Genomic DNA, 23,563 nt, shown 5'->3' on the forward strand with positions numbered 1-23,563 from the left:
AAAAAAAAAATAATAAAAAATAAAAATAGAAACAAATATATAACTAATAACTCAAAATAGTAACAAAAAACTTATCTATATTTGCACAAACAAATTAAATAAAAATATAATAAAATTTGGGACAAAAATATAATAAAAATATAACAAATCACCTCTCTCTCTCTCATCACAAAATTCCACTTTTTATCACTTTAATTTATATTAATTTGGAATGTAGAAAAATGGACTCTCTCTCTCTCTCTCTCTCTCTCGTCACAAAATTCCACTTGTTATCACTTTAGTTTATATTAATTTGGAATGTAGAAAAATGGTCCATATGTATAATGTATATAAATATGTCAAAAAATAGGATGATTTGTTTTAGCACTTGGGCACCTAATTCAATTTTATTTTTTTTGGGTATTGAGGTTTTTCTTTTCTTTCTTTATTATTATTATTTTTTTTAAATACAGGTAATTTTTTTTTATTTGTTACTATTTTTGGTTTTAGTTATTTCATTAGGTAAGTTATTTGTTATTAATTTTCTATGTTTGTTTTTTGAGTTTTGGAAAGAGAAAATAAGATTTGGATGTCAAGTAGGAAATGGAGTCCCAAATGAGTTATTGATGGAGGTTTGAGTACGTAGAACTACTTTGGAAAAAAAAAAACATGTCAGTGAATCATAAATATTTGGATAATTACCAATTTAGAGAACATGTTAGTTGCAACACAATTTTCCTCACTTTTTCTCCTATAAAATAATGCCCAAACCACTGCTACTCAAACACACCAAGAAGTCAAGAATTGATGCCTTACAAGAAAAATAGATAGAGAGGGATCCCTTTAAGTTAGGTTTCATATTAGTTATTTTGTTTGTTGCAACATGTCTCTCTCTTTCTCTTTGACGTACAATTACTAGCACAAAAGAAATGTCTTCATTTGTACCAATTTTTTTTCTCTCTCTTTAACTTAACATCATAGAATCATGCATGTTAGAAACAATTATTGTTTATCTAACAAATTAAATATCAATCCCGTTATATGAACTCCGCCTTATATGAACTCCAAATGAATTCCACCACCAAAAGTGGATTTATAAGATAAATTGAAGGCTGATTTTTGGTGAAAATACTCTTCTCATAATAGAGAATCTCTCTACTAAAAATCAGCCCAAACCAAAATGTTTAACCTTGTCAAAAGTGGTTTTGAAATTTGAAAAATCTTGACCATTGGATAATTTTATAACATTGTAAGCTAATTTTGATACATCTAAACATCTTCAAATGTGCTGATTTTTTCTAAAAATGGTCTATATTGTGGGGAGAACATCTCCTCCAAAAATCAGCTTCTAATTCATTGTTTTTCATAGTGGAGTTTTTTTGGAGTTTGTATAAGTGGAGTTCATATAACGGGCAAGATTATATATATAAGGGACATATTCTATTCCATTAATAAATTACGTTTCTACTCATTTCTCAACTATTATTACTAAGATTATAATATTTTGTATTATTCGAATTGTTGATTTGTTGTCCACTGTAACTGCATAGAACGCGTAGGTTCAATTAGCAACACCTATATATGAAGTTTCTCCCTGGCATAAATTAAACTAATGTTTTCTAAGGTGTTTGAGTTGGATGCCCCAATCATTTTTAGGTTGATTGATGCAACAACAAATAAAAAAAAAATTAAAAGAAAATAAGATACAACAGTAAGTGGACAAACATGAGGAGATTTGTAAGCTAAGGAGCTAACCAACACTGCTTTATCTCATTTGCCTCTGACACTTTTGGATTTTTGGCATCTCAATCTATTGAGTTACTCAAAGATTGCAGAAGGTCATGGATAGCAATGTGATGACTGCTGGCGCTAATGACTTTTGTCTTTAAGAGGGTAGGCCGGGTTTGCACGCTATTCATAAAGGACTAGATGCGCAACTTGTAGCGCACTTGTCACCTATCTTCGTATAACTTGTTTATATATAAGTAAAATATTAATTACCAAAATATATATATGTTTATATTTGTTGGATTTAATTTTCCGACTTTGACTTTGAATGGGGAATCTAGTTTGGCTATATAGAAAGCCTAAGTTCAATTGAAAGAGCTAGCTATTCACCCATGTTAACATTTTTACTAATAGTGTTAAGAAGTGGATTCTTACCACAACTTTTTTTTTTCTTGGTTGGTTTTGTTTTTTGTTTCTAATATATAACTTCTAGTTTGTGTTATTAACTTTTTCCCCTTAACTGCGGATCGAAGAGATACCTTTTGTTTAGTAGTGATCGATTAATGTAGAGGTATGATAACGAAGGGCGATGTTTGTAACTGCCCAATATGTCAATCCAACAAATGTCATTGCATGTGCCCAGGCCACCTAGATGGGGACATTCACCTTCTGAGAAAAAAATAGACTTGAACAAACAAGTACGATTTTTGAAGACTCAAAAACACTTCATACATTTGTAACAATAATAATACAAAAAAATTTCATGATTTATTTCAATATATATATAAATTTCCATGATTTAAATTAAAAAGTTAATAAGTGTAAATTAAAAAAGTTGTTCAAGACACTATATAAATTGTTCACGACACTATATACGCTGTTCAAGACACAAGTTCGTAAACGGACTAGTCCGTTTAAAAGTCGGCCTGTATATATAAACGGACTAGTCCGTTTACGGATCTGTGTCTTGAACAGCTTATATAGTGTCGTGAACAATTTATATAGTGTCTTGAACAACTTTTTTAATTTTAATTTTTTTTCGATAAAATCAACTTTTTTAATTTACACTTATTAACTTTTTAATTTATGCTTATATATGACACTATATAAGCTATACAAGACATTATATAAGCTGCGCAAGACACTATATAACAAGTCCGTAAACGAACGTCCGTTTAAGAGTCGGGCTATATATATATATATATATATATATTAATGAGAAATAATCCCACACTTAAATGCAACTAATGATCAAAACATAGATGTAGTAAGAATATACTAAATTGTTTCCCGAATATACATTATTGGCAACATAATTGTTTTTATTCTTGTAACTGTAATGGGTCGTTATATTTAGGACCCATTATATGATTATTTATATAAGAATTTCTGCACTGATATTGCAAATTTCTTCACTTCCAATATATATATTTTTAAATATACTACGTGCATATAGTTTTGCCCCTCTTAAACTTAGATTCTTGGATTCGTTCATGTGTATTATTTAACGCATTGGATTTTTTTTTTCCACACATAGTATATATTATTTGGAATGTTATTCAAGATATTTTTAACACAAACCACTATTGATACAAATAAGTTTGACACGAGGATATCAATCGTGTTGTAAATAACTTACATCTAGGGGTATCAATGGGTCGGGACAAGCCCGAAGCCCGATTGAATATGAACCGATAAGATAAGGACTTAGACTTTAAATTTAGCTTGATAAGATTATTGGGCCAGGTCTGAACATACCTATGTCCGATCTGATAATGGCCCGACCCAAAATCTATAATAGTTTATGTGTTTTATATTTAATATTATTAATATATCTATTATATTTACTGAAAGTTGACATAGAAAATTGAAAGTTGATTTATTCCCCTAAAAAAACATTACTCGATCTAAGTGATCTGAAACTATCCTATTCCCAAATTAGTTGGTAGCTGAAAATGGTATGTATGTTGCTATGCATCTGAACTTGCTAGTTAGGCTTGAACGAACATCCATTGGTTAACCTTGAGGGGTAGCACAACTAGTCTGACCTTGGGTTTCCTCTCCAATGGTCACTAGTTTGATTCCCCTCAAAGCCACTAGCATGGCAATACCAGGGCCATGGGATTAGTCGAGGTGCGTGTAAGCTGGCCCAGACACCGGTTAGCAAAAAAAAAAAAAAAAAAAAACATCCATTGGTCAAATTGCTATTAGGCATGCTACTTTAGCATAGTGTATGTGACTTGCTCTCAGAGTCTCAACAACTTCAAGGCAATAATGTATGAGTATATAGCCAAGGAGTCCTCAGTTATGTTTTATTTAATAGTACTGAACTACCTTTTTTTTTTTTTTTTTTTTTTTTTTTTTTCCGATCGGGATCCTATCATTACATTACATTAAACTGAAAACAAAGGAATTACAGAGTTCAAGACCCAACCTGTCACATCCCGAATTTCGACATAATTTCTGAAAAACAATATTTGTTCCCGACTCTTCGATTTTCGAGATGTGATGCACTCTCAACTCCCAAAAACCCATAATCAGTTTAAATACGCGGATAATTAAAAACCAATAAAAATTTAAGATAAATAAAAGTCCTCTTTATTTCCCAAGAACTCACAAATATAATTAAATTACAAATCTCCTTTCAACAACTCTTTAATTATAATTACAACTGAAAATACAAAACAACATTTGTCTCAACTAAAATCTATTACACTTATGGGAAAACAAAACATATCCTGAATACGACGCTAACGCAAACCACAAGCAGCAACCAACCTTCTTCAACACTAATCATGTCAAGACTTATCAACTATGTCCATTTAATGAACACACTCGATAAGCAAACGTGCAAATTGGGCCAGCATTATAAACAATGCTGGTGTGAGTAGCCCTAAATAACAACATATACTTATACATATATTTACACAATAAATAAGACAGTTAGTTCCTCCACCGAGGCGCCTTAACCTCCAACGAATAATACAACATCCTTAAGTACCATAATTAAGGTAGGTAGTTCCTCCACTGAGGCGCCTTAGCTTCCAATAATAAAAATAATCATATCGATATGTACATACAACATGTAAGGCAGTTAGTTCCTCCACTTAGGCGCCTTAACTTCCCACTAACCACACAACAAATCATAAGCATAATAAAAAGACATTTAGTTCCTCCACTGAGGCGCCTTAGGTTCTAACTAAACTAATAATCAGCCAAGCATATTCTATACTTATCGCATTTCCTGCTCAATTATAGAGTGGGTCGTCTCTGCACAAGTAATTAGTTTGACCCACCTTTCTGCAAAACCATATACAATCATATATTTAAAGATATATCATTAACCAACATATTACCATAATTATATTATTTAAGGTTTTTTTTGCGTGTCCCTAAAATCACGTCGTATCTATGTCTTACCTAGTTTCCCTGGCTACCACAATCGCTACCCAACACCGAACATATACATCCACATGCCTCCCCTCACATAACGGACCACCTTGTGCGCAATTACCCTGAGCGGGATGCCGCACACCAGGTAACCCTCACACGAAAGCCATTATGTAAGTACTGCCACTATTTGGCATAAAATATCGCGCGTCTCGTTCTAATTTTGCAAACAGAATAATCAAGCCACTATTCGGCTACGATTGCCCAACACATGGGTCAATCAACATCTTATATATACACCCTATACAAGGGCCAATCATATCACATACGGCCATCACAAGGGCCAAATCACCTGAGTTCTGGTAGCTAGGTTATAGGATTTTTGTTACGTAATTTATTCAGGTGTCATACATTTATATCTCATAATAATTCTAGTTCTATCTCATGCCAGTATACTTAATTGTACTGGAGCTCAACGTTTCTTGTTATAATACAATCCACATTATCACGTGCCAATACTATTCATTGCACGATATCCAAGTATCTCTATATCGAATCTCAAAACTTATTATTTCATGTGCCAATCATATATTGTACTACACCATATGGAATATCTCAAGCCTTCATAAATACTACAATTCATTTAAGTAGCAACTCATAATAGTAATCACTCATGTAATGTATTCGTTCAATATATTTATGTGAACTCAATTCACCATCAAAGCCCAATACTAAAGTCCATAAATCTAAGTCCGTATATAATTTAATTCTCATAAAAACGTATATATCTAAGTCTTATAAGAATTCCCCTCTTGTTACTTGCCAATATTTATATGCTTTACACACTACTCACGTCCAATCCCAATTAGATAATGACAAACCAATTTATACAAGCTTCCATAACATTTTAGCATTTGCTTTGTCCATACAATTTACAACATAAAACGTAGCACAATTAAACAGTCCACAGTCCACAATCAAAGCCCAAAACCAAAATCCAAAAGTCTACATATTTAAAGTTATATGGACTGGCCCAAAACCAAATTAGAAACTGGCTCAAAACACAAATGGGTTCGCCCCAAAGAATTAAACTGAAACCGGCCAAAACTTAAACTAAACTGGTCCGGCCCAACAACAAAATTAACCCAAATTGGCCTAAGGAAACTAATCTAAACTGGCCCAAAACAAAAGATTAATTTCAGCCCAACAACTAACAAAGGCTTAGGCCCAAGCAAACAAAATAGAACTGGCCCAACCAAACCAAATAGAGTCGGGCCCAAAGAACTAAACCAAACTGGTCCAAACTCAAAAGAAACTTGGCCCAAGCCCAACTAAGAAGAACAGGTCGTCTCCTTCACCTCCAGCGCTAGCTGGCAGCAGCTTTCCTCCACCACCAGCCACCACTCATCCGCCACCCCCATCATAGCGGTTTTGCTCCTTGCGAAAAACCCCATCTTCTGATACCCACCAAACCCGATTCCCCTCACCTCCAAACTCGACCCCAACCGCCATTAACACATGTTCAAGCTTTTTTCCAAGCTTCAACAGCACCCATTAACAGCCCTCACACACACCCTACCTTACCCCATCACCAACAATCCATTCAAGCCGACAAATTCAAAAAAAACAAAACATCAAGAGTTCAACCAACATCATAACAGGCGACGCCATTAATGCCTGATTCCAAGCTTCGACATTCCCCACCCAACAATCACCCAAACATCAAACCAACAATCCATAATCAATACAACAATAGGAATTTAAAACCACAACAAAAAAGAGTAAAAACTATGTAGGACGATTTCTATCTCCTGGGCTTGCGCCACCATTAACGGGCCCAATCAAGCTTCTTCGATAGTTCAATTTCAATTTCTCATATTCAACAGAGTTTAATAATACGACAGGACGCCGAAAATAACAGGAGAATGAGCAGTAAAAATGGACGAAAACATTGGACAGACAAATATGTCTGTATACACGTAAAACTAAACTATATGTTTGATGAAAAATAGCAAAATAACTACTCACCTGTATCGCGAAAAACGTATCTAGAATATGAAAGAAAAATGATTCCGAGCCAGCTAGAAGATGCATGATCTGTGCTCCGTTCTTCTTTGTTTTAACTTGTCTAGTTCTAATGAAAAATTAGTTTTTCTTAAAAACCTCCATTTTTGAAAAACCATACCATTCTAAAGAATTCTGCCATATTTTACTTAAAGAAACTTTCCATATTTTCTCCCATATTTTTGGAATTATTCTCTCCCTGTTTCCTTATTAATACAAACTCTACACATTATTTTAAAACTTAAAAACTTTCCTATTAAATCATTTTTAAATCAAACTAACTATTTTCCCTTTTTTTTCCCCTAATAAGTCAAACATACATATTCACTCCACTTAACTTAAGGCTTAGTCAATATTATATTACTATTATTATTATTATTCTGCAAAATAATTAATTTTGGACATTTAATAAAATGAGGGTGTTACACAACCAGGATGAGGTCCAAATGAAGCATAGTTAAGCGCCCATTGTCCTAAATTATGTACCTCCCACTTGTCTTTCCTAGCAACCCAAAAAAAAGATAACTTACAATGATAATTAACAGTACAAGACATAAACAGAAGCTTGACCTTTTGCAGAAAATCAATTCTATTCCAGTCACCTTGAGTTTCTTCTTTCTGCAACTGCTTCATAAGGTTCTTGTTGTCTCCAAGCACCACCACTTGCGCTAGCTACATTCTATCCAAGAGTATTCCTGCAATCTCTGCTCCAACCATTTATGCCTGCAAAGGATCATCAGCTCTAAACCTTTTGTACATTGCTCCAAGGACTTGTCATTCATTATCTTTACAAACCGTTGCTGCTGCTCCTCTCTTCGTGATCCTATCATATGCCCCATCAAAATAGATCTTCATACTAGTTCTCTTATCACTAGTTGCAATCAAGTTACTAAAACAAATATAATCACATTGCAAACGAATCTTTTGTGCATTGATTTCCTCTTTCTTGTAGGCTTCTACATTGATGCAAGTTCGCCTCATAGTCTTGTGATAAATATTAGAAGGTCTTGTGATAATCACTACTGAACTACTGATTGTCCCCCAAAAGACTTTATTTTGATACAAGTTATGGTTGTTGGGGAAAACGATATCAATCGATCCCTACTAAGATAGCTTGTACTTGGACAATCTACTACTCCAACAAAAAAATCTAATCTTTCACTACAACCAACAACCACAATCCTAATATATGGATATAACTATCACAAACAAATAATAGAAATATAAAGCAAGTAAAACATACCACAACACAAAGATGTACCATGGTTCGGCCAATGATGCCTACTTCCACAAGAGATAATCTTTTTATAAGTATGGGAAAGAATATTACAATCACTTCTCTTAAGTCTCTCCACCTTACTTGATCACTCCTCTCTCCTTACAAGTTTTTTCTTTGCAAATGTTTTCTCTCAATTTTGATTGCTCTCAAAATTGGGTTTCTATTTCAAGACTTGGTTTTCCAAAACCTAACTTGTTTTTATAGTAATCTGAAATTTCGTGTTACTGTAGGAAAAATTAGAACCCGACTTATTTAGGCATGATGGCATCTCGGATAAGCAAATCTGAAGGCCCTCTTATTTTCCCCCGGACTTCCGGTGAGACATGTTTTCGTGAGAGAGGGCTGAAAAAAAAACTATCTTCTTTTTCACGGCAAAGTATGGTGGCTATTTTGCTCACAACCAATCTGAGCGCGTGCGAGCTCAGACTTCTTCACACGAATAGTACTAGTTTCTCTCCTCTTCCTCATCCTCATGTGAGGGATAACTCCAACAATCTTGTCACACCCCAAATTTCTAGACAATATTTAAAATCAATCATCTGGAAATCCGGGGTGAAACAAAACCCAATACCCTGTTATCAAACACGATATAAAAAACTGAAATCAATAGAAAACCAAAAGAACAACTCTTTTACATCTGTTTCAAATCAAGACTTTATACTTCATAAAACTTACACCAGTAAGACTCCAAGAGCGAATCCAAAATCAAGCGTCTTCATCCACTGCATTCTACCATCTATGTTTCCAAGAACATACCCACGTTGCAAAAGAAAGCAAACATGGGTCAGCAAATTGAATTTACTGGTATGAGTAGACTAACAACATAAAAACAATTCCATACTTTAATTATCTAAACAAACACTTTATATGTACCCATAACTTAACCATTCTCAGCTTGGAAGACAGGTAGTTCCGTTATTTCAACCGGCATAGTTTCTTCCCAAGCAAGACATCCATTCTATTAACTCATTATATTAACTCATTTTTAAATCTTACTGATATCCACTTCTGTATAAGGGTAGGACAGCGTCTCTGCATAAAAAGTTAATAAGTCCTACCCTCCTGTAAAACAAAGTTAGATTTTCCAAACGTAATCATTTATAATATACATCTATTTCACTCTCACTGTAACCATCATAAGTATATATAATCTGACATAATATATCGCCAATATTAACATTCATATCACACCACCATATCCATCATATCACAATATATCATTAATATTAACTAATATTCATATCACACCACCATATCCATCATATCACGTTAACCATATTCACATTCCTTCATAAGAAATTATATGCATCATATCATAATATATCACCAATCATGTCCAACAACTCGCTCATACTTAAAGCCAATATTTTTCTTAAAAACCACTCGTCTAGTTATGAGAACGAGGAAATATATCACAACTAGGGAGTACATTCGTCCCTCGTGAGTATTAACTCACCCAAACCACGTATACATTTCTCATAAGAAATCATGTACATTATAATACATAAATATTCATATGCAATAACTCAGTCACACGTAAAATAAATATTTTACTTTGTTTATTAATTATCTCGTTGACTCATTTATTAAAAGACACAGCCCAACCTTTAGTTCTTACTCCATGATTTGCACTACACACATTTGCCAAATCACACATATTCGTGTGCCTCACTCACTCTAAGTACCACTACAAGACATATGTCCCAAGCGGGGATATCGCCTCCAGGAAACATATTTTCATCTTGTAAACTCGTAACTGTGTGAGTCACAACCATCTCTGGGCTTTCCATACACATAATCACAAAGCCTCTTTTGGGCATAACAAAATATCATGTTATTCATGGCACATTCAATGAATACCTTGGGTCATTCCCGCCACATTCAAGGAATACCCATTATAATACTAGCAGGTCATTCATGGCACATTCAATGAATACCTTAGGTCATTCCCGCCACATTCAAGGAATACCGATCATAACATTAACATGTCATTCATGGCACATTCAATGAATACCTTAGGTCATTCCCGCCGCATTCAAGGAATATTGATCATAACACTAACAGGTCATTCATGATACATTCAATGAATACCTTAGGTCATTCCCGCCACATTCAAGGAATACCCACCTACATTCCCGTACATTCAAGGAATACAGCCAACCCGCAAGGCGAATGCATTAGTTCCTCTCTAAGGCGGCTTTTCACATGACATCATTAGTCATAAACATTTCATTTCATTTCATTTCATCAAAGAGGCGTGGAGAGATCTAAAGATGTGGGCGACACATTAAATTTTCACCGGACACTTTTATACCGGATTTTAACACTCAAGAGTTTTCAATTATTATAATATTTTCATTACAAAACAAACATCGTCTCAAACAATAGAATCATTACTAAAGATTCCAAACACAATAACTAATCAACTCACCTCATTATTAATTATATAAATTATAGATATCAAAAGGTTCAATTAGGAATAACGTATTAGTTAAATGTCTCGTGAATATATTTTAAACAACCACAATCACGTACATCATTAAGTATTAACATTGTACACATATAGTTATCACAATAACTAATAACTAATAACTAATATATAATATAGTGGCTGCACTTTTGCTCAAAGCTGCCTACGTATCCAAATCTTTCAAGGTTGGAATCAAGCATTCATAGTTCTTAACCAATAAATATCAATATCTTTGTATGTACATTTAAGGAAAACAACAATTTATACTATATATAATCACATACAATAAGTTTCAAATACTTCTACAATCCTATACGTAAAGTTTCATACCCAGAGATACATTATGAACCTTTAAAACTAAAAACTCAAAAATGGATATTTCTCTACTTTTGATTATCCAAAAACGATCTTATGAACCCAGGTAAAATGTAGATAAACAAAAATATATCTTCTATATACATATAAGAATGACAACTCATCATGTTCTGTCCTAAGAATATTAACACTGAACAGATGTGTTACACTTCATGATTCCAAGTACAGTAGGTATAATTTTGTTTAGAGCATTAGTGTACCCTCCCAACCAAATATTGTGTACACCCCCTCTATCCAGGAATTTATTCAATACATTCTCTAAATGGCACACTTTTGATGTAATTAGTATCACTAGGGGACCAAGTAAAAGAGTGTGTTGCATTCTATAATGATTATCATTCTATCAAGGCTATCTAGTAGGTACATTAAAGAAGCATCATTAGAAAATTTGATTTTCAGATCAGCAAAGAAAAATATAATCAAAATCGAACTATGTATACTAAAATAGTCTGTCCACTATCCGACATGTTTGTTTCGTCATAGATTTAAAGCCAAATTTATGATATTAGTATAATTATTTCCTAAACTGACTTTACTACTTAAGTCATTTTTTTCACAAATAATATTACCCTTGTCTTCGTAAACCCTCTCAAAAGGTTAACTTAATAGATATGCAGTAGCCATTAGCTTTCTTGTGAGGGTCAATTATGAGGTAGCACCAAAAAGTTCATTGAATGAATAATAATTGTTATTTTTTTAAAGAAAAACTTACATGCACATCAAGAAGATTATCACCAAGGCATGTGTCATCAGCTATGCAAGGAAGATCAGGGATGTATCTGCGCTCGCCGTCCACAACGAACCAGTACTGATATATACTAGATGGAAGCACCAGGAGAATGGAGTGGTCCTTTCCTGACCTCTGCAGTATCCTCCTTGATGTCCAATTGTCCCAAGATCCTTGGACAGCAACAGTGTTACCACCAAAGGTCCAAGTGATCATGTGGCGCGTCAAGACAATTGTGTGGGTCGTTGATCCAGATGTGATTGAAAATGGGTAGGGCATCACCTCTTTGTAGGGGAGCCACTAGAAGCTTAGGAGCGAACATGAGAGGAGATCTGGAAGGAGGTGAGTTGGAAGCACCCAACATTGAATCGGAAGTCGGGGGGAAGGCGGGGAAAGCCGTCGACTTCATAATCATCCGTATCGATGGATCCGCGATTAGGATCTTCTTCATTATCTCCTTCTTCTCTACCCAATACTCTCTCTTTCTTTCTCACCGGTACTCTCTCCCACCTTTTTTTTTTTTTTTTTTTCTTTTCTGTGTATAACTCTCTATATTCCCAAAAACTATGTGAGAACTCCTTTTTGTTTTTCAAACCCCCCGCAAAACAAGGATGAAGGTTTATCTTTTTACCTACGGGCTTCCTATCCTTAACTAATATCTATCATATTTTTGTATTATTTGTTATTATTATTATTATTATTATTATTATTGTACCAGCAAAAATAAAAGAAATACACGGGGTGTTATAAATCTCCCTCTCTCAAACAGTGAGGGGGATACCTCCATGCATTCCCAAATCAACAGGAGGTGTGCTACCATTCCGGCAGTAGCACAACAAACATCAAACTTACCTTTTGGTAAGACCTTGGTCATCATATCCGACCCGTTCTTGTTGGTATGGATCTTCTCAATACACAAATTCTTGTCTTCCAGAACTTCTCTAATCCAATGATAATGCACATGTATGTGCTTGGATCTAGAATGAAAACTCGGATTCTTGCTCAAATGGATGGCGCTCTGACTGTCACATAGAACTACAAATTGTTTCTGTTTTAGCCCTAGTTCATCGAAGAACCTCTTCATTCATAGCATCTCTTTACAACACTCAATAGTTGCAATATACTCGGCTTCTGTAGTGGAGAGGGCAACACACTTTTGCAACTTAGATTGCCAAGAAACTGCTCCCCCTACAAAAGTAAATAGATAACCTGTAATGCCCGTATTTAAAATACGTAATTATTTATATAAAATTTGCTGGATTGGATTTGGAATATGTGGGCCTGATTTCTGGGTCCGAGTCTGTATTGGGCTTAGGTTTCGAACCCAAGTATATATTCATATTTTTCTAGAGAATAGGGTTTGGAGATAAAAAATAAAATAAAATAAAATAATAATGGAGGCAGAGATAAAAGCTGGATTGCTAGAGTGTTGGAGCGCGACGATTCTAACTATGATGAATTCGTAGGAGCTGTTAATACAGGTGAGTAGTTATATTTTTTTTTTCTTTTTATCGAAACTAGAGGTTTACGTCTACGAATAAAAACTTTTAATGTCGAGTGTTTCCGATCAGTTTTTCTACTTAGTTATTTCTGTTGATATATTTTAGTTTTATTGAACTGTTGAAACTCTGTGATGAACTGTTGAAGCTTTATGCTTGGTAACGGTGGCACAACGGTAGATTAGATTAAACTTGAATACTGTTATGGTTGTCATTGTTTGGAGTGACGGATGATTAGTTTAGTTGTAGCGGGTGTTGTTTATGCTTGTTAATGGCTGCCCGATACAAATCCAGATTTGGAGGAAGAATGCACCGACATAAATCATGTTGATTGTTTTGGTGGGTGATGTGGGTTTAGAATCGGTTGTTAGGGAGCTATTCAAGCTCTGAAGGTGCGTCAATGGCGTCGCCCAGCCAAAGCAATGGAATCCGGCATCAATGGCGTCGCCTGTCTGTTTTTATTTTGAACTCTTGTTGGTTGTTAGTCGATTGAATGGGGTTATGGAAGCGTGAAGGAGTGTTAAGGGGTGCTATTAAAGCTTGGAAAAAGCTTGGAAATGGCGGCTCGCCCAAACATCCTCTGTAAAATGGTTTGAACTGTTATTTGGTGATTGTGTTGGTTGATGGACGATTGGTTGTAGTGGGGTAGTGTAGTGTATGAGGGGTGTCGAATGGGGGATGTTGGGAGCTTGAAGACGCATCAATGGTGTCGAGAATCCAGATCTATGGTTGGGGGAGTGTTTTCGAAACTTAAGATTTGGAGTTTCTTGGTGAATTAAAGTTATAGGGTTTTTGTTTAGGAGTGAAACTGTGGGGTTGAAAGGGGAGGACGAGTGGTGGCTGGCGGTGGAGGAGAGCTGTTCACCAGCTGAGGGAGACGACTTGGTGGGGTTTGGGCTTGGGTCGGAACCAAGTGGGTTGGTTTTGTTTGGGCTGATCCAATTAAAGTTTTGGGCCAGTTTCAAGTTTGTTTTGGGGGCCGGTCCATATAACTTAATATAGATCCAAATTGGGTCTTTAAATATTTAGACTTTTGGGTTTTGGTTTCGGGCTTTGATGGTGGACTTTTGACTGTTTAATTGTGCTACATTTTACGTTGTAAATTGTATGGACAAATCAAATGCTAAAATGCTGTGGAAGCTTGTATAAATTTGGTTGTCATTATCTAAGAAAGATTTGACGTTGATATTGTGTATATTTTGACCCGTGACGAGATAAAAACTTTAGGAGATACAATATTCCTAAAACGCTATAAAAATGCTATGCGATACGTTTGAAACAATTGTGACATTATATAACATGTTGGGATATATATATTAAATGTAATAGTTTTGGAGAAATAAATGGATATAAACGCTCTGTTATTATATAAGTGAGATGCTACTATAAGGTAGTATAGTATGTGTGGATATTTTCCCACGGGATTGTGGCTTAGTGCAATAATATATTGGCACATGAAAGAATGAAAATTGTTATGAGATGTATTGAGATAATTCTAAATATATTTGGCTTAGTGAAATAATGTATTTGACTGCACGGGATATAGTGAAATGATTACTCTGAGATATAAAGGTATGACACCTGAATAAATTACGTAACGAAAATCCTAGAACCTAGCTACCACAACTCATGTGATTTGGCCTTAGTGATGGGCGTATGTGATATGATTGGCCCTTCTGGCATTTCAGTGAATCTGAATGGCCCTTCTAGCGTAGCCGAATAGTGGCTTGATTATTCCGTTCGCAAAATTAGAACGAGATGCGCGATATTTTATGCCGTATAATGGCAGTATTCACATAATGGCTTTCGTGTGAGGGTTACCTGGTGTGCGGCATCCCGCTCAGGGTAGTTACGCACAAGAGTGGTTCATTATGTGAGGGGAGGCATGTGGATGTACATGTTCGGCGTTGGGAAGCGATTGTGGTAGCCGGAAAACTAGGTAAGACATAGATACGATGTGATTTTAGGGACACGCAAAGAAAGCTTTAATTAATATAATTATGGTAATATGTTGTTTAATGATATATCTTTAGATAGATGATCGTATATGGTTTTGCAGAAGGGTGGGTCAAACTAATTACTTGTGCAGAGACGACCCACTCTGTAATTGAGCATGAAATGAGGTAAGTATAGAATATGCTTGGCTGGTTATTAGTTTAGTTATAACCTAAGGCGCCTCGTGGAGGAACTAAATGCCTTTTTATTATGCGTATGGTTTGTTGTGTGGTTAGTGGGAAGTTAAGGCGCCTCAGTGGAGGAACTACCTGCCTTACTTATTGTACTTAAGGATGTCGTATTAGTTGTTGGAAGTTAAGGCGCATCAGTGGAGGAACTAACTGCCTTATGAATTGTGTATGTATATGTATAAGTATATGTTGTATTTTAGAGCTACTCACACCAGCATTTTTATAATGCTGACCCGATTTGCATGTTTGCTTATTGAGTGTGTTCATTAAATGAACATAGTTGATAAGTCTTGATAGGTTTAGTGTTGAAGAAGGTTGGTTGCTGCTTGTGGTTTGCGTTAGCGTCGCATTTCAGGATATGGTTTGTTTTCCCTTGAGGTGATATAGATTTTCAGTCTAGACAATGTTTTTTTGTATTTTCATTTGTAATTTTAATTAACTAGTTATTAAAAGGAGAGTTGTAACCTAATCTTATTTGTGAAGTTTTGTAATGAAGAGGACTTTTGTTTAATGTTAAATTCTTATTGGTTTTTAATTTTCCGCATATTTAAACTGTTATGGCTTTTTGGAAGTTGAGAGTGCGTCACACCTCAAAAATCGAAGAGTCAGGAACAAATATTGTTTTTCCGAATTCTGTCGAAATTCAGGGTGTGACATAACCGAAGGTGGACTTCATAGAATCAACATCACCTGCCATGTCTACATTTGTGTAACCTTCAAGTAAGCTCTTACTCCCACCAAAACACAAACACGTTTTGGAATTGCCCTTGAGATATCTCAATATCCACTTAATACCTTCCCAATGATTTTTACCCGAATTTGATAGAAAATGGCTTACAACACCAACGGCGAAAGCAATATCCGGTCCTATACACATCACTACATACATCAAGCTGCCCACTGTGGATGCATAAGGAATCTTTTCCATTTGACTCTGCTCATGCTCACCCTTTTGACACATATCTTTGGTCATGCAGAACTGGCCACCAAGCGGACAATTGACTGGCTTCGCTTGATTCATGTTGAATCTCTTCAACACCTTCTCAATGTAGCTTTCTTGAGAAACCCACAACTTCCCACTCTTTCTATCACGAGTGATCCACATCCTAAGTATCTGCTTTACTTGACCCAAATCCTTCATCTCAAAAGACTTATTCAAATCTTTCTTCAGCTTGGATATCTTGTTGATGTTCTGGCCAACTATCAACATATCATCCACATACAACAAGATCACTATGAAATCCCCATATGGAAATTTCTGAACAAACACACAATGATCAGAAGCAAACTTCATGTAGCCATGCTTCACCATAAAGGAATCAAACTTTATGTACCACTGTCTCGGTGCCTACTTCAACCCATACAAACTCTTTATCAGCTTGCATACTAGGTGCTCCTTGCCTTTGACCTCAAACCCCTCTGGCTGGTCTATGTAGACATCTTCTTCAAGGTCTCCATGAAGAAAAGTTATCTTGACATCTAGTTGCTCAACCTTTAGGTTCATACTTGTGGTCAGACCCAATACCACTGATAAGCACTCAAAACTGTAATATTAAACCCCGAGAGACATAGCATTTTGGTCGATTATGTGTTTAATAATCATGTAATAATTATATTTTCGTACTTTTGCAAGTTTCCGCATTTAAAATAAATATAATGATAAAACATGCATCAAAACGGAATCTTTGGAATATTTGAAGTTTCCCACTCAACCCCGTGAAGCCCAACAAAGCCCCGACTAGAGCGAAGTTTCCAAAAGAACAAAACCGGTCGTAAGCGGGTCCACATATAAAGAAGCAGCAAACTTCTGAAGCTCACATTTGATAAATCTAGGTGCCGACGTTGGCTAGTGAACTGCCAGAGCAACCAGGGCGACAAACTCTACGCAAAGACAGAAAGTTGTAAAAATGACAAAATCGGCGCCGCCACTGGACATACTAAGTGGACCCACTCTACGGGCCCAAAAGGCATGACGAGTCAGCATATGCAGGTGGCAAGTGATGGTCACAATTTAGTGCCAACTTGCAATGGGAGAAAACACGTACCAATTCAAAGTAGGTGGTTTGAATTGAAATTGGCTAAAAAACAAAACCTTAATAAGCAAAAAGACAAAAGCTAAAATTTAAAACAGGTAAAAACAAAACTTTGATTCTCAAAGTTTTGAATGTTTCAATTAGCAAACAAACAAAAGCCAATTAATCCTTCACGAGACATCATCCTATATATATGAGGGGGTAGCCTTTGATATTCTTCCTTCAGCATTTTCATGCTCTAGTATCCGCTTAGCAGTTAGTTAGTTTTATTTTAGCACTTACATTCCGTCATTTTCATTCCAGCAGCTTAAATACTGTAAGTCATTTTACCCTTAATAAATCATTTCTTTTCTAGTTTAATTCACATCTGCATTTATTTACTTAATGTATACAACAAGTTTTATTATTCCTTCAATGACCATGAGCTAATCCCCTGGGGGGTTATCTTTGCTTCGTGTAAGAATCGGATTGACTATTTAATGTTCTAGAATCACTGCTTAGGAATTAGGCATAGATTAGACATCCGGTCCCAAAATGACTGAGATTGTACAAATTTGGAGTGCTGATGCTCCAGAACAGTCTCGTGCGCGAACCAAAATGTCTCGCCAGCGACTAATCTATGGTGTCGATGACTCTCCAATTTGTCCAAATTGATGGAATCGAGCCAGGAGCTGAAATGATATTCCAGAGATGAAATATTAGTTCAATTCCTTATGCTAGTGCGATGCGACTTAGAGATGTGGGCATGAGCTAGGGATCAATACTTGACATCGTCTCCAAACACGAGACGAATTAGAGATGTAGTGATATGGTAATATAAACTGTTGAAAAATGATTCTTGCATGAGTATGACTAACTCTCTTCCTGTTTCTCTATCTTTGTTTACCTACATATAAATCACCGTAGTAATTTATATTATTTACATTACCGTTAATTTAATTAAAACCAACTAAAAAACCTAAAATCCTACTCACCAAAAGTTGTAATTCCAGTTGTGAACCTTTCCGAGCCCTAAGGTTTGGACGATCCCTTACCCGACCTATCCTACCAAACCCACGTGAGTAAGGTAACTTGACTAAAACGTACGACTATATGGACTTTGGACTTTGGACTTTGGACTTTGGTCTTTGGACTTCGAACTTCGGACTGTGGACCTCGGACTTAAGAAACTAAGTATAAAAACCAATAAACGTGAAGTAGCATTTTTATCAACCACCCTAATAGAAGTCATCTTAACTACAGGAGAGAAAATTTTATCAAAGTCAATACCTTTCCTTTGACCGAATCCCTTCACAACAAGGCGAGCTTTGTGCCTTGAATGTGGATTATTCTCATCATGCTTAACTTTGTAGATTCACTAATTCTTGAGAACTTTTCTTCCTTTGGGTTTCTCAACTAAGTCATAAGTGTGATTCTTATGTAAAGAATTCATCTCATCATGCATGGCCTTCAACCACTTCTCCTTGTCTGTACCTTCAAGAACTTCTTGATAGTACATAGGTTCTCTACCATCAGATATTAAAATATACGTATGTGGTGGATACCTGGTTGAAACTTGTCTCTCTCTGTCGGACCTCTTTACCCCATCTTCTTGTGGCTCAGGAGGATGCACTTCATCTTGCTCTGGTGGTGGCCGGTTCATGCACTTCATCTACATCTTCTATGTCAATAGGTTCTATCCCATCATGAGTTATAGGATCATCATCATGAGCTTCAAACTCATGGTTCTCTACATCTCAATGCCTTCTGCATGTTCCACAGTAGGAACTTCTGGTTCTAAGTCAACAAGATCATCAATGAAAACTTCTAGCTTCTCACCATTCTCAAAGTCTGCTATAGTTTGGTCTTCCAAGAACACAATATCTCGACTTCGGATTACCTTCTTATTAATCGGATCATAAGGTTTGTAGCCAAACTTCTCATCCCCATAACCCAGAAAAATGCAGTGCTTGACTTTGTCATCAAGCTTGGATCTCTCATCCTTGGGAATATGAACAAATGCTCTGCAACAAGATACCCTCAAGCATCTATAATCAACATCTCTACCTGACCATATTCTCTCTGGATAATCACTATTCAGAGGCTTCGAAGGCGATAGGTTGATCACATGTACGGTTGTGCACGTTGCTTCTACTCAGTAACTTCTAGGTAACTTAGAGTGAGACAACATGCCTCTCATCCTCTCTACAATGGTCATAGTATTAGGACTTATTGTTCACGTTTTTTATCTCCCCAATTTCATCAAACACATTATGCGCAAAATCAACCATCCCAAACTGACCATAAAAATTTATCAAATAAGTACTAGTAATCAAATCAACATTACACGACCCAAAATACAAGGAAACACAGAGTTTGTAAATAACAAAAATTGACTAAAATTTGCATGTTAGTGTAACTGAAAGTCAATATTCCTTGTATTGTTACTTATTTGATGCTTCAAAGAAGGGTAAATTCCCGAATCGAACGTTGACTTTAAGATTAGGACAGAGTAGCCCGTTGAATGTGGCAAAGAAGATTTCTTCCACTTCTGGACGTGGTCCCCACATGAAATACCTCTAATACCCTTCCACAATATTTATATATGAAGACATTGTATCTCATATATACGACATTATATAGTAAGACATTATATCTCACTTGTACGACATTATGTGATGCTGTTAAGACATTATAGCTCATTTGTATGACATTATATGGTGGTGTTATTTGTATTTTGATAACCTGAAAATACATGTTTAACTGAACTAAATATGATCATAGTAAGACATTATATCTCACATGTACGATATTATGTGGTGTTGTTAAGACATTGTATCTCACTTGTACGACATTATGTGGTGTTGTTAAGATATTGTATCTCACTTGTACGACATTATGTGGTGCTGTTAAAGAAAAGAAGAAAAAGCATGAAACTAAATATGTTCATAGTAAGACATTGTATCTCACTTATACGACATTATGTGGTGTTGTTAAGACATTGTATTTTGCTTGTACGACATTATGTGGTGCTGTTAAAGAAAAAAAGAAAAAGAATGAAAGGGTATAAAGGTAACAAACCGTTTGCTTTTTGTGGGACCATGTCTTCAGTTGGAATAAAACTTTTCTGTCCTACTTTTAAAATCAACTTCCGATTCTGGCATTTACCATTCAAAGAATTTGTTTTGGTGCCTGTTGAATTCGTGCGTTACCGAATGTGTCACTGAACCTGAGTCAACACAGTTATGATTTGTTGGCCTATTAATGTTGTTCTGAAACTCATTTAGCACTTGTCCCAAGTGACAATATGACATCTCATCTACTAGAATATTCTTTTAGTATTTGATGAATTATTCTCCATGTAATACGTAGTGACTATACCAAAGTAATTGGAAAGAAGTTTCTCCATAGGGTGTTTATGCTCATTGTATTGGATTTTACCTTTTTAGGAAACTTTGAAGCATATGTTTCAATAGTGAAATTGGCATAAATCATATGATCTATGTCATCAAAAGAATCCTTGTTTATCATGAAATGGATTAGATGAATCAAACAATAACATCAAGAGTATGGAGGTGTTAATTAAGACTGGAAAAGATCTGTCTGGAACCTTGGGAGGATGATAATAACTATTAAATTTTTGAAAATCATTATCTTTATTGAAGAATGAAAGTCGGTGAATGTGTTTGCATACAGAAGCGAGAAATATTGTCGTCTTTAGATAAAAACTCTGAGTTAACTAATAATAGTTATATTATCTCATTGTATTTTTTTTCTTCTCACGACCAATACATTCATCCTAACTTTTTTTTTTTTTTATTTTATTTTATCATTCACTATGGAATATCTTACCATTGATTTTCAGGTTAACAAATACTATGACCTTTCAACCAGCCTCTATGAATTTGGCTGGGGAGAGTCTTTCCATTTCGCAAACAGGTTTATACTGAACCTTTCTTACTATATATGTATCTTATGATGTCTTCTTCTTCTGCTTCTTATGAATCGATGATGCGTATAAATGATATATCTAGATGGAATGGTGAGTCGCTTCGGGAAAGTATCAAGCGACATGAGCACTATCTTGCTTTACAACTATGCTTGAAACCTGGACAGAAGGTTTGCTCCCTTATGCAGATTGCAGTAACACGATAGTTTTCTCTTGTTAAACATGTTTACATCTTCCAAATAGGTGTTGGACGTGGGATGTGGAATTGGTGGGCCACTCAGAGAAATCGCGAGATTTAGGTAAACCATATACCATGAAGAGTTGCATATTTCTATACCAAAAAATTCTAGAACCATTTTGTTCCTATGAATTACGTTTTGTTTCCTCCCACAGGACACAGTTGTTTTCTATTATCTTTGTAAAGACAATGAACCATGCATTAAGCTAAATCTGATAGTTGTAATTGATGAATCATTAGAATGAGTGCTACTATGTAGTTTATAATGACTATGGATGTAATCTGGTAGTCGGTAAATCACGTTTATCAGCAGGACATATTTTTCTGGTAGAGTGGTAGACATAATTAGCCTTTGCTTTGATAGGCTCATAGGCTTAAGCCTCGTGACCATGACATATTTTTCCTACTTCATTTCAAATGGCATATGGACGAGGGCTTTTGAGGAGTTTAGGGTTGTATTATCTGGGCACCTTGTGTATATGTAGGGTAACATGTATTGAGAGTTAATATCAGAGTGACTGGCTTGGAAACAGGGAAATAACTTGTTTTGTCTGTTGATATGACTCTATCTTCTCTCAACTTGACTACTTGTCCACTATTTGAACTTATTTTTTTAATTTAAAGAGGAAGCGCCAACTTGATTTTACTTGTACATGCATAGATTTTTAAACTTACTGTTTTAGGAACCTTTGCCTACTTCTCTAGACTTAGACAGATTTATCTGTGCTAATTAGTGCTGCTCACCTGCTCTTCGCCTTTGCTAATCTAAGTAAAGAGGAACTTGATTAACCAGCTGAGCTATGCGGCCTAGCATATATACGTGGCTTCAAGAATTGGTTCTATCGATGTATAGAGAGTTCAAACCGATGCTGTGTGCTTCTAGATGTGGATACTTAAGATTCAGACTCACTGAATGAACTTGACAAGTTCGAACTTTTCCAATATGAAACAAGGCAACAGATTGAATGTGTGCCATAAACAACTCAAGGTAATCAAACAAAATTTCCTGTTAGATATGTAGACATGCATGCACAATGTGAATATATAGTGCATTATCAGAGCCTTCATAGTTCATTATTAAGCCCTTATTGACTGGTGCGCGCCCCTCTCCTTTTCATTCCTTGCAGTTTCCTCTCTCCTCTGGCTAAGACAAGAGAGATGTTGAGTGCCGCTTTGTAAGGAGGGAGATGTCGTTCTACCCAATTCAACTTACAAGATGGAAATGAAAACAGTACCATGCTTGAGAACACAAATCAAAACCCTATAGAGAGTGTAGTGAATGTGAATCAGGAAGGGATAACTGGAACTGAAAATAGATGTGAAGTCTTAATTTCAAACCAGTTCCAAGCATTGTCTACTGATGTAGAAGAAATGGAAGACCAGGATAGGGAGAATACCAATGCAGGAGAAACTACAAATGCTGCTGATTATACTCAAGAAACTCTAGTGGAAAGGGCTCAAAAACAACCTGCAAATGTTCAAGTTACTCAAGTTACAAGCGTGAACGCTACAATGCAAGGAATTCATAATGCATTAGTAACTTTTGTGGAGCCTTCCGCTTCAGCAGTTACTATAAATAGTGAGATTGATGCATCCCAAGCAACAATACTGCCTTATGCTACTGACGGAGTGGACTTGTCTGATGTGGCCACCCTGCATATAGAAAA

At 35.6% G+C, this 23,563-nt stretch overlaps 1 protein-coding gene across 2 annotated transcripts; it reads left to right on the plus strand.

Moving 5' to 3' along the window:
• The first annotated feature begins 21,485 nt into the window (after window positions 1-21,485).
• On the plus strand, window positions 21,486-23,117 carry LOC147512886 (cycloartenol-C-24-methyltransferase 1-like). Of its 2 annotated transcripts, none has more exons than XR_015217293.1 (5): window positions 21,486-21,648; window positions 21,744-21,828; window positions 21,902-21,957; window positions 22,672-22,884; window positions 23,024-23,117. XR_015217293.1 is itself a non-coding variant. In XM_086599501.1 (5 exons), the coding sequence occupies exons 1-4, from the start codon at window positions 21,548-21,550 to the stop codon at window positions 22,691-22,693; spliced, it is 246 nt and encodes an 81-aa protein (XP_086455627.1). In that variant the 5' UTR covers window positions 21,500-21,547; the 3' UTR covers window positions 22,694-22,884; window positions 23,024-23,117. The 2 variants fall into 2 exon arrangements, 1 of the variants encoding a protein (XP_086455627.1); XM_086599501.1 differs by having other exon boundaries at window positions 21,500-21,648; window positions 22,690-22,884.
• The last annotated feature ends 446 nt before the right edge of the window (window positions 23,118-23,563 follow it).

Source organism: Coptis chinensis, chromosome 3 (assembly GCF_015680905.1).
Source record: "Coptis chinensis isolate HL-2020 chromosome 3, ASM1568090v1, whole genome shotgun sequence".
Classification (NCBI taxonomy): Eukaryota; Viridiplantae; Streptophyta; class Magnoliopsida; order Ranunculales; family Ranunculaceae; genus Coptis; species Coptis chinensis.